Here is a 12,500-nt window from a genome sequence, read left to right on the forward strand (position 1 = left end):
CACTCTGGAGCTGGGGAGGCTGAGGAGAGCCACATGATACACACACACACACACACACACACACACACACACAGACACACCTCCCCACCCCATCAGAGCTTGTTAGACGGGCCGATTGCTGAACTCACACTGGGGTTAATGGACTAACTGGAGTTGGTTTGGCTGGGGATGAGTGTGTGTGTGTACTCCAAGCACCACGGCCCTGCACCGGGATGTGGAGAACGCAGCGCTGCTCTCTCAGTCGCTCTCTTGAAACACACACCACTGCCGCGTGGCCACCGAGCTGTTCAGACTGTGTGGCGTGGAGCGTGTGTTTACCAGCATTTCCAGACGGACTAGAAAGCACTGCTGAGAGCCGGAGAAAGCTGCCTGCCTGAACAATGGTATTTATTGGCATGCTAGGCCGGAACATTTAAAGGATGGTGTGCTTATTACAGTAAGAGTATGTTATGTGTCGCAATTTAGACAGAAAGAGAATAAGAATGACCAGTAGTGAGTGGGTTTGGATTGTGAGAAGAACACGTGATGATGCAGGGGCTTAGTCACCAAAGTGAGCGAACGGAACGAGTGCTTGAGCATGCAGTTTTGTCCCTGGAAGAGAGAGAGGCCGAGCAGGCGAGATGAATCTGGTTCATATTTTATAACACTGAGGTCTCTCATGCCAAACTCTATTCCTGTCATGCAAGCTGGAATCTCAGAGGGGCATCAAGGGTCTCAGGTACGGAGAGGAGCAGGGCACAGCCACTCTCGGAATGACACCCCGAATTAGTTTAGTCAGCTCATCCGCTGTCTTTTCTTTTTAGACTTCTGGAATATAGTGTGTGTATTTTAAGATAGTTTTAACAGCAGGAGTGTCATTGCCACCTTAGGGTGTACTTATGAATGCAATACGGGTTCTTTTATTTATTATTTGTATTATTTTATTTTTCTAATAAAGGCGTTAGATATGGAAAATCACTATGGGGCGATATCAAGAGACAAAACAATAATCTACAACGGGTAAGTAAACAACATGAAGCGTAAGCTACGGTTTCCGGCTGACTTTAATATAACGGGCAAATAAAACGCAATCCTGTCATTCGCACCTCCTCGCGCATCCGCGGGCATCGTGCTCGCTGACGGCCACAGATGCGGAATGAGTTTTGTCGGTGGTGGCAGCTCTGGGCATTCATGTTAATTATTGATGCCGGTTGCGTGCAGCTGTGAAGGAGAGCGAATGTGCTGAAAACAGAGGCAACTAAACGCATATATTTAGATACAAATATGATTTAATATATACATATAAATAGGGTTAAGGGCCCTTCTCAGTAGCATTTGCATAGCAGCATGAAAAACAATTGCAATGCATGTCTCTTCTTAGTTCTAGCCACCCACATCGGACAGATCGTTTATACACAAGCGGTCAGAGTAGGCCTATATGTGTTCATATATTAAATATTTCATGAACCAGTCGTGTGAATTTGCTTCATTGAATTGGAGATACATAACCACACGCGCGCTTCGCAGTTCCCAACACTGCCCATAGCACGCAACACGGAGAGACGGACCGCGTGAACTCCTTTCAGTCAGTTCAGCCCTGCCCACACATTCTACCACAACGACTCTCGGGTCAAATGAACTCCGTCAGTCTGTTTCTCTGACAACAGCGCTGCCTCCTGAGGTGGCTGACTACTATCCTCCCAAAAAACTGATGGCCGCCGATTTCGGTTCCCACTCCCTACCCTTCCCTTTACTCACGCGCGCCACCCCTTCCCTGCCTGAGCGGAGCCAATGAGAATCTACACCCGAATGACAGAGGGCTCAATAAATGGTGTGTAGAAAAGGGGATGCTTGCACTAGCTTCCACCACGTTCCCGTCAAGGTCCATCTTTTTTGTTTTTTTGTTGTTTTATTTTGGACTATAGCTCAGCTTCCATAAAAAGCGCGAACCGTCTAAAACGCAGTTCACTCATAAAAAGTAACTGTTACCGTGCATCCATTCCTTCTCCAAATCTCGCCGTATTCTCACCGATTGTCCTTGGGACCGCGCTCAGTCCGTTTTACACACAACTCCAACAATCGCACAGCGGGCTATACGTGTTCCCCTCTGTGATACGACGCAAGACTTTACGCCGCGCCGTGTACTTTGAGATATCTGAAACAAGAATGGTCATGGTAAGTACATGCCTGCTTATTAGAAATGATAAAGTACTGCCGTCGTTCATTGTTGTCAGGTTGTCATTTTAAATAGTGATGACAGGTGATTTCAGTTGATTACATTTGAACTCTGTTGTAAACTTTAGATGTTTTTAGAATGTATACATTGCAAAAGACCAAAACGTGAGTTAATTAAGCAGTTTGCATTTGTTAGTCCGGCATGTTTGTGTGTGCATGTGTTGTAAGAGCGGTCGTGATGGTACAAAAGAGCAGGTGCAATATTTTCGTGAATAACGGAAGGCGGCGATTGAGGCGCGTGGGTATAAATGAAAGTAGCCTACCAATTTACTCGTGTGGTTTGGCAAATTGACATACCTTGGCATTAGCGATGGTGGCATATTCTATTCTATTTTGTTACGATAGATATCCCGTTATTTTGGATAGGCTACACTGACATTTGAACAAAAGATATAATTAGGCTAAGGTTATAATCGCACATTGTTGCGCTTTACAATTCCTCGAAGTCCCACGCCAAATATTGTATTTATATAACTGGTGAGCAGGCGTCGTAAATATTTTAATCCTATTTGCACGTAATCTGAAAGTGTTCATAATGCGACACAAACATTGCAGAAGGGACAAAAGCTGTAGTTAAACTCACTAGTGTATGCCGTTTAACATGCCTGCATTAATAGCTAATTTATACACATTGCTGCGCAGGCTTCTTATTACCATAGTGCCTGTAGGTGCAATCATTCATTGAGCCCAGTCAAGCAAAGACCTCAGCCTGCGATTGATTGCTCCTGCCGTTTTCCAAAAAAGGGCTTTTTCCCTCCCTCCCTCTCTTCCTCTTTGCCAAGCTCCTCTCCTCCGCTTGCAGTCTGCAAGAGCAAAGGTGTTAGATTTTTTTTCTCTCTCTCTCTCTCTCTCTCTCCCTTCCCAGAGAATGGGGTGGGGTGGGGTGGGGAGGGGGGGTGGAGAGGAGCGGAGCGGAGCGGAGAGAAGGGGTGGGGGCTGCAGAGAAGGAGGGGTGGACGGACGTGCACGGAAGCCAGTGAGCGTGCTGCAGCGCCCCTTCAGTGCGTGTGGAGAGGGAGGGGGAACGTCTCTGACCTCACTGACGAGGAGGAGACTGACGCGAGCTGGGCTGTGGAGCGAGCGAGAGAGAGAGAGAGAGAGAGAGAGAGAGGGAGGGGGGCAGAGAGAGAGAGAAAGAGAGAGAAACGCTCATGCCGACGCCTGTGCATTCTCGCCCTGTCTCTCCTGAAGTAGGAATGCCTGCTCTCGCCTGCCACCTCTGCTGACCAGCCCAGAGAGAGAGAGAGAGAGAGAGAGACAGACTCAGAAGAACAGAGAGAGGAGAGGAGAGAGAGAGACAGAGAGAGAGAGAGAGAGAGAGAGAGAAAGAAATTAGCTCGGGTGGGGTGAGAGAGTAAGTGAGAGTGAGAGTGAGAGAGAGAGAGACAGAGAAACGACAACGAGTGCCGGCACGCAAATGGAGTGGAATGGGTTTAAAATGGTAAGGAGGCGGCAGCCGCTTGTCCTTTTGCCCTTGCATCTCTTCACCCATCCTTTCATCCGCTCCATCTCTCCACCTCTCCATTCCATCCTCCCGTGCGTCCATCCCTCCCTCTCTCGCTCCCTCGCTCCACGCGTCTGCCTGCTGTGCTCTTGTCTTGCGTGCGTGTGTGTGCGTGTGTGTGTGTGTGTGTGTGTAGTCTGGCAGTAGCAGCAGTAGCAGCGGTGGCGGTGTGGTGGCTGTTGTAGCGGCTGTAGCGGCGTAGCTGTGCTGTGCTGTGCTGTGCCGTGGTGCTGTATAGTGGCTGTGGTGGTAGCGGCGGTGGAGGCAGTAGCATTCTGGTCACACTGTCGGTGCACTGCTGCCTTGTTTCTCTCTCCCCCCCCCCCTCCCACACCCCTCCCTCCGTCACCCCCACACACCCCCTCGCTCTCTCCGCGCTCTCCTCTCTTTCTCCGGCGGCTCCTCCATTCATCCCGGCCACGCGGCTCCACCAGTCAGGAGCCTGGGAAAGGGGGGGTGTGCTCGGGCTTCGGCTCCAGGCAGTAGGCTGACGCGGCGACAGGACATAGGAGCGGAGAGGAGAAGAGAAGAGAAGAGAGTGGAGAGGAGAGGAGAGGAGAGGAGAGGAGAGAGACATGGAGGATTGGGGCAGTGAGGAGATAGATTTTTTTAGGGGTGAAGGGCTCAAGTTCCCCGGCTTTTTATCATGGGAGTAGTGTAAGAGTGTGTGTGCATGTTGGAGTGTATGTGACAGTGTGTGTGTGTGTGTGTGTGTAGAAAACCTGACGGCTCACCTTTCTAGGCTGCCGTCTAAGAGGAAACGCGGAGGCTTCGTGTGCACTGCTCAGTGGACATTTAGTGTCCCTTGCTAGCCAGCCAGCCCGTGGTATATTTGTATTTAATTCTGCAAATTTTTGTTACTTTTCGATCGTTCATTTATTTGCTGTGGGCAAAGTATGCTGTCACATTCAGATGTAGACGAATAATATATCGCCTGGCTTTATAGAAAATGTACAATAACGGGGAATGTGGTGGTGTTTTTGTGTGTGTTTTTGTGTTTGTTTTGGTGTGTATGTAGGTGTATTTGAGAGATCGTGTGTGTGTGTGTGTGTGTGTGTGTGTGTGTGTGTGTGTGTGTCCGAGTGTGCGTAAGCATGCCTCCATTCGTCTTGTGTATTTTCGCCTTACCTAAATGTTCTTGTAAAACACAGGCTGTTCCTTCTTAGCCTTGGTAGGGAATCTGTGTATGTATAAATGTGTGTGTGTGTGTGTGTGTGTGTGTGTGTGTGTGTGTGTGTGTGTGTGTGTGTGTGTGTGTGTGTGTGTGTGTGTGTGTGTGTGTGTGTGTGTGTGTATGTGTGAGTGTGTTTGTATATGTGTGTACATGTGTGTATGAGTGTGTGTATACGCACGTACTAAATGACTGTGTGCCCGCACATTTTTTAGTATCTATGCATAACGCATGTGTCTGAACGTATGCGTATATGCGTATGTGAATGTTTGTATTTAAGAGTGTGTACACGTATTTATGTGTCCTTTGTCCAGTGTGCGTGGATTTGTGCATATGTGTGTTGTGTGTATGTGTGTGTGTGCGTGCGTGTGTGTGTGTGTGTGTGTGTGTGTGTGTGTGTGTGTGTGTGTGTGTGTGTGTGCGCATGTGTGCATTTGAGTGTTTGTGTGCGTGTGTGTGTGTGCCCGCGTGTATGTGTGCACATGTGTGTGTGTGTGTGTGTGTGTGTGTGTGTGTGAGATGCTAGTCTTGTGTTAGTTGCTCCATTGTTGACTAAGGGCTCCGAGTCAGTGCTTCTCCCGGCTGTCATCCAGCTGGTGGGAACCGGTGCCTGCCAGAGAGAGACTTTAACTCGCCCAGCCGCACAAGAAGAGCCATGCGACAGCGCTGACACACACACACACACGCACGCACGCACGCACGCACGCACGCACGCACTCGCACGCACTCGCACGCACACACACGCAAGCACGCACGCACTCACACGCGCAAGCAAAACACAACTACATTAACTCACCCAGCCGCACAACAAGAGACAAGCGACAATGCTGATATACACACAGACACATACACACACACACACACACACACACACACACACACACACACACACACACACACAAGCAAAACACAACTGCTTTAACTCGCCTAGCCGCACAACAAGAGCCAAGTGACAGCACTGACATACACACACACACATCACATTCAGCACAGATAGACACACAGAAAGAGAGAGAGAAAGAGGGAGAGAGAGAGAGACAGAGAGAGAGAGAGAGAGAGAGGGATAGGGCGAGAGAAGGCAAAAGACAGAGGGAAGGAGGGGTAAACTGGGTGATCAATAACCCTGTCATTTAAATGCGTCACAGTAAATAGTTCTTTCTGTGCTCGTTGATGGCGTTGGTGCTATTATCTAACAGCGGCGCGCTCCATCACTGGGGGAAACATTCTCTCAGCTATGGCGTGTGCCCTCATGCATTCAGAATCTGAGCGCTGTCTTGCAAACAAATGTTTGACTTTGTGTGTGTGGGCTCCCTATTCAATCAAAATGCTAATTGAAAAGAAAGCAATTCCCAGCTACACTCACTACGGTCAGCACTCTCTCTCCCTCCCTCCCTCACTCACTCTCTCTCTCTCTCTAACTTGATTTCTCTCTCTCTCTCTCTTTGCATCTCTCATTCCATCTCTCCCTCCATCCTTCTCTCTCTCTCTCTCTCACTCTCTCTCTATTCGGGCTGTGTGCTGCAGTGAGGCCTGTAACAGTGTGCTGAGCTGATGGAAGCAGAGAGATGGGGTTGGTCTGTGTGTGTGTGTGTGTGTGTGTGTGCGTGCGTGTGTGTGTATGTGTGTGTGTGTGTGCGTGTGTGTGTATGTGTGTGTGTGTGTGTGTGTGTGTGTGTGCGTGCGTGTGTGTGTATGTGTGTGTGTGTGTGTGTGTGTGTGTGTGTGTGTGTGTGTGTGTGTGTGTGTGTGTGTGTGCGCTTGGGGGCATGGGGAGCGTTGAGTAGGAGATCAGTGTTTACGGTGCAGAACAATGAGGCCCTCTCAGAGCCCAGCAGCAGCAGCAGCAGCACCACTGTGCTGCCCGACACACATACCAAACACTTCCAGCCACCCACCCATCCATCCATCCGCCTGCCCGCCCGCCTGTCACACACACACACACACACACACACACACACACACACACACACACACAGTCATGCACACACATACACTCACACTTAAACACACACATACAAAGTCATGTACGCACGCACACATAAACGCAAACACACACACACACACACACACACATACACACACACACACACACACACACACACACACATACTGTATTAAAAGTCATGTGTGCATACACATACACAATCACAAATACAAATACACACACACACAAATATGTACACATAAATGTACTAAGAAACACACACTCTTCTATGGCAGCGGGCAGCCACGCCTTCACTGCTTTCGCCCAGGTTTAAACACACACATGCGCGCGCGCACACACACACACACACACACTCTCTCACATGCACATGCATTCAAGCTCAAGAGCTTTATCCTTTGTTGTCTGACTTCAAGGTTGCATATCAATGCTAACAGGCCAAAGGAAGAGGCACAGATGAATACTAAAGCAGATTCTTTTATTTTTTTTACTTGAGGGTTTTTTTGCATACTGAGGGTAGCCAGCGGAGCGGGCAAGCAGGTGGACAACCGAGGGGGAGGGGTGTGTGTGTGTGTGTGTGTGTGTGTGTGTGTGTGTGTGTGTGTGTGTGTGTGTGTGTGTGTGTGTGTGTTTGGTGTGTGCGTGTGTGTGTGTGTGTGTGTGTGTTTGGTGTGTGTGTGTGTGTGTGTGTGTGTGGGTAAGGGCTGGTAAATACATACGAGCTAGAGCGCTGCTTCTGAGGGCAGAGTTGGGGTGTGGCAGGGGGTTCTGGTACCCTGAACAACAGATCCTAAAACAACCAAACTGTAAAATATCAAACACAAACATCTGAACTATAAACTACCCAACATAAACAACTTAAATTAACCCAGTCCAATCATATTGTTGGTGTCACTGTGTTATGTCATTGTGTAGTGTCAAGTGTATTACACATAAATCTGACACAGCGTGTCAACATATTAGCCAAGCTGAAGCAATGCACTAAGGTGGCTAGACTGGGCTAAGATCTTGATGCTAAACATATCTGTGTGCATAAGTATTTATATCTAGATTTCTATATTTCACAGCTGCAGTGGTTGGTTGAATGGAAGCGTTCCTCATGAAGGGTGGGTGTGTTCCTGCATGGGCTTAGAACAACAGCAGAACCCGTGTGACGCTGGAGGGAGGCGGAGAGGGGGGTGACTTGGCAGTTTTGATTTGTGTTGAAGGGTAGTGTGGAAGACAGAGCCATGCAGAGAGAGAGACAGAGAGAGTGAGAGTGCTAGTAAGATTGAGAATGTGACAGAGAGAGAGAGAAAGGATACATATATATATATATATATATAAAGAGAGAGAGAGAGAGGATATATATGTATGTGTGTGTATATGTATATGTATATATATATAAATAAAGAGAGAGAAGGAGAGAGAGAGAGAGGTGATAGCTCATTTAAAAACAGACAAAGCTGGAGGTAAGTGTGCCGTGTGTGCCATGTGTGCTGTGTGTGCCGGCCTCCTTGTGGCGCTGTGTCCACTGGGCCCTGTGCGGCCACGGGGGAGAGACCATCTCTCAGCAGCGCACACACCTCCGGCACCACAGCACCACAGCACCACAGCACCACAGCCAGCCAGCCAGCCAGCCAACCAGCCGGGCAGGCAAGCGAGCGAACGAACGAACGGGCAGCCATTTATTTTAGCTGCCGCGTTGTCCTCTCTTTCCCCCTCTCTCTCTCTCTCTCTCTCTCTCTCTCTCTCTCTCTCTCTCTCTCTCTCTCTCTCTCTCTCTCTCTCTCTCTCTCTCTCTCTCTCTCTGTGGTGAGAGCAGCACAGGAGACTTAGCTCCAGACAGTACCAGTGCAGCCTTGATAGAATAGAATACCAGCTCCAGTAAAGCTCTAAAACAGAGCGGCTACTACTAAACTGAGGCTTGGTTCGGCTGCTGTGCCGTTGTACCTGTATGTGATGTCTGGGTGATACAGTTGTGTTGTTGAATAGTCACAAATCGATATTTACCACATGTAATTACACAACAATTACTAATAGCAGTATAGCAGGAATTAATTTGGTTATTATAGATTATATGAGTTAAGCTCATAGGAGTGCTAATGTTCACTAGTGTAGTACAATGGTAATTTACTGTAATATATGACTCGGAACAACACAAGCGTGCAATTAGTTGGATTGATTTTCCATCCTTTTAAGATGATGGGGTTTGGAGCACATTTAGACAAGTCAGTTGTCTATATTAATTGGTTATCTGATGGTTCATGTATGTGCCTATAGACACGTCCGCAGACATCCTGCACGTATCTCGCTCGAGATGTAATTCATCCTCCATGTCTTGATTAATACGCGTGCATTACTTTTTTATGTGTTAATTTTCTCCCAGACTGGGACAGGTGTCCAGAGAGTTGTGAGATGAAAGGCCAGGTCCCAGGGAGTGTGTGTGTGTGTGTGTGTGTGTGTGTGTGTGTGTGTGTGTGTGTGTGTGTGTGTGTGTGTGTGTGTGTGTGTGTGTGTGTGTGTGTGTGTGTGTGCTGTACACCACACTACAGAGCCAGTTGCATGACCTTATGCTCTCATACGAGCTGCTCATAAAAATAGGTATTTGTGTGCAGGAGGTAAATATCCAGAACGAGTCCCCTTGAGCTTGGGAGCTGCGTCACATCTTTTAGAACACACACACACACACACACACACACACACACACACACACACACACACACACTTGCTGATGATGTTTGGAAGGAAATATGGTTTTAGATGACATGATTTGTCAGATTAAGTCGAAGGTACATTTACTCAAGCCTAGAGTGCAACATGAAGTTGGTATTAAAAAAGGGTTATATTTAGGTTTGCTATATAACTGTGTGCTAGCTTATGTCATCTCTATGTGCAAATATTTGCTTGTTATGTTTAAAAGTGTGATGGTGTGTGTGTGTGTGTGTGTGTGTGTGTGTGTGTGTGAGAGAGAGAGAGAGAGAGAGAGAGAGAGAGAGAGAGAGAGAGAGAGAGTGTAGTGTGTCTGTACAGCAGTGTGTTATCAAGGACAGCTATGGGGTTATGGGAGAAAATGAAATCAGAGCATGAGTGCATAGAACAGCTCCAGCCCTTTTGTCTCCAGTCAGACGTTTCTTTTCTTTCTTTTTAAAAGAAATCTCTCTCTCTCTCCTTTTCAAAGAAAGCTAAACATACATGAATATCAACAAAACGCTTTAGTTAAAATGTTAATAGGCTCCCTCTGTGGCTTCTGCTCATTTATTTATGTCCATTTCATTGCCTCCTTCTGACAGCTGAGAGCGAGAAGCTGGAGCCGCTCCACTGCGAGTGAGGGGGTTGCTGGCTGGCTGGCTGGCTGGCTTCACAGGAGCAGGGCCTAATTCCTCGGGTGCAAATTGAAAGCACCACAGACACACGATACTCAACTGGTGATTCTGTAACGCGCGTGCCGCTCGCTACAGAGCAGAGGTCGTCATCACCGACATCTCTCTCTCTCTATCTCTCTCTCTATTTCTTTCTCTCTATCTCTCTTTTTCTCTCCTACTCCCTCTTGCTGTTCGCTGTTGCTTTTAAATTTTAAAGATGAATATTTTATAAGAAAACAAACAGAAAAAGAGTTGCACGCATCAGAGCGGGAAGGCCGAACAATGCAAAAAAAAAAAAGAAAAAAGAAAAAGAAAGAAAAGAGAAAAAAAAAGCCATTTGCTATTCTTCTCAGCCCCCCCGAAAGATGTGAGGGAAGGGAAGCCATCTTTGTGTTTACTTGTAGTAGTCACAAATATTTCATCCGCCTCCCGCCCCTTTGCCCTGTGTTTTGATATTCACACAGACGTCTGAGTTTGACTGGCAGCTCCTCGCGAGACTCAGCACAAACGGCACGCTGTTCTGATCTAGATTTTGCATCCCAGGAATGAAGAGAGAGAGAGAGAGAGAGAGAGAGAGACAAGGAGAGCAGGAGAAAGACAGAGAGAGGAGAGAGAGGGAGGGAGAGAGAGAGAGAGAGAAGGAGAGAGGGGGTAAAACAACAGAGAGAAATGGAAAGGAGCGAACAGCAGCGAGCCTCCTATCTCTGGCTCTGCACTAGTTCCCCTTACAGCGACGGCAAGACTGGAAAAGGGGGTGGGGGGGTGGGGGGGGGGGGGGGGGGATCACCTGCCACTGTGATGGCTCAGGACATTTCAAGGTCATGTGCTCAGACCAGGAGCTTTATTTTTGCACAGCCCCTTTCTAAGATATGAAAGATTCATGTGTCTGTCGCGACGTGAATTATGCATAAAACATGCAATGCTACGTGTGACTAAACGCCGCCGCTGGATGGGAGCTGGCGAAGGCATTATGGGAGAAAATGAAATATGTTGGCGTTTTTCTCCCCTCTTCTCGAGGCACGGGGGAGCGTCTGTCTCGCTGCGTCCCCGGCAAACGCATCTGATCAGAGAGACACAGAGGCTGAGGGGAAGACAAAGAGGCATTCTCTCTCATCTGCTGACTTACTGGAGAGAGACAAGATACACACACACACACACACACACACACACACTCACACAGAGACAAGACAATGGAAGACACAGAGAGACGGAGACAGAGAGAAAGAGGGGAATCACTGATGTAGAGTTCTGTACTGTACATCAGTACAGAACTCGTAGAAATATACAGTACACACACACACACACACACACACACACACACGCATATTTCGCTCCAGTCTTTTTAGATATTTCAGGTCATTGTATAATTGCTAGTGTGTTGGTAATACTAAGTGATTTTGCTGATTTGAGTTGAATTGAGGAAGAGGAAGAATTTTGCTGATTTTATTTGAATTTTAGGAAGAGGAAGAATTTTGCTGATATTGAATTGAAGAGGAAGAATTGTTTTGATTTGATTTGAATTGAGGAAGAACCATCAGAGACACACTGGTGGTAGGGCACAGCAGAGAGAGCTAATGTCAGGGGTAGCGGTACACTCAGACTATCAATGATTCTGCCATCGCTGGGTCATGGGTCACTACAGTGTACAAGACAGAGCCGGGGGGGGGGGGGGGGGGGGGGGTTGGGGTCGGGGGGGGCGCTGGTGAGTCAGTGATACCATGGCAACTCTCATGTGACCCGAGAGACGCAGAACACAAGGTGCTGCCGCAGGACAGAGTGCTGTGGAGTCACTGTCCCCCGCGCAGAGTGATGAGGAATGACCAGCACAAACCCAGTAATAATCCACTCCATTTCACCAGCTGCACCTCCTTCCCCTCCCTCTCTCTCTCTCTCTCTCTCTCTCTCTCTCTCTCTCTCTCTCTCTCTCTCTCTCTCTCTCTCTCTCTCCATCTTTCTCTGGCAAGAAAGGCAGATATGCAGAGAGAGGTTAATGATACGGTCTGGTGCATGCCTGCTTCTTATCTCATGACGGAGAGGGTGGAGTGGCATTGAGGGGTGAAATTTGATCAAGACCAGGCGCATCTGTCAAAGCCAGTCATCTGCTGAATTTGTCTGCAATTTCTCTCCTTTTTTTTCCCCAACGGTAACACACTTTCAAGCATCTCAGAAATGTGACTGCCGTGCCATTATCTACTGTAAAACAGAGAGAGAGAGAGAGAGAGAGGGAGAGAGAGAGAGAGAAAGAGAGAGAGTGAGAGGAGAGGAGAATGCTTGAAATGGCAAACTGAGCAGCCATGTTGTAAACCAGAGGACAGGCTGCACAGC

At 48.0% G+C, this 12,500-nt stretch overlaps 1 protein-coding gene across 7 annotated transcripts in view; it reads left to right on the forward strand.

The window, feature by feature from the left end:
* The window catches only part of elavl4 (ELAV like neuron-specific RNA binding protein 4), a 92,934-nt gene that overhangs the window by 18,882 nt on the left and 61,552 nt on the right, over positions 1 to 12,500 (forward strand). Inside the window, exon 1 of one of the 7 annotated variants that reach the window (XM_062556699.1) lies at positions 2,111 to 2,154. The exons of 5 other annotated variants lie outside the window; for them this stretch is intronic. In XM_062556699.1, coding sequence (XP_062412683.1) covers positions 2,146 to 2,154 — 9 coding nt within the window. In that variant the 5' untranslated portion in view covers positions 2,111 to 2,145. Of the gene's footprint in view, positions 1 to 2,110; positions 2,155 to 3,302; positions 3,656 to 12,500 lie in introns of those variants that run through there. One more of the 7 variants, XM_062556698.1, reaches the window with a different exon arrangement.

This window comes from Sardina pilchardus, chromosome 15 (genome assembly GCF_963854185.1).
Source record: "Sardina pilchardus chromosome 15, fSarPil1.1, whole genome shotgun sequence".
In the NCBI taxonomy this organism is placed as follows: domain Eukaryota; kingdom Metazoa; phylum Chordata; class Actinopteri; order Clupeiformes; family Clupeidae; genus Sardina; species Sardina pilchardus.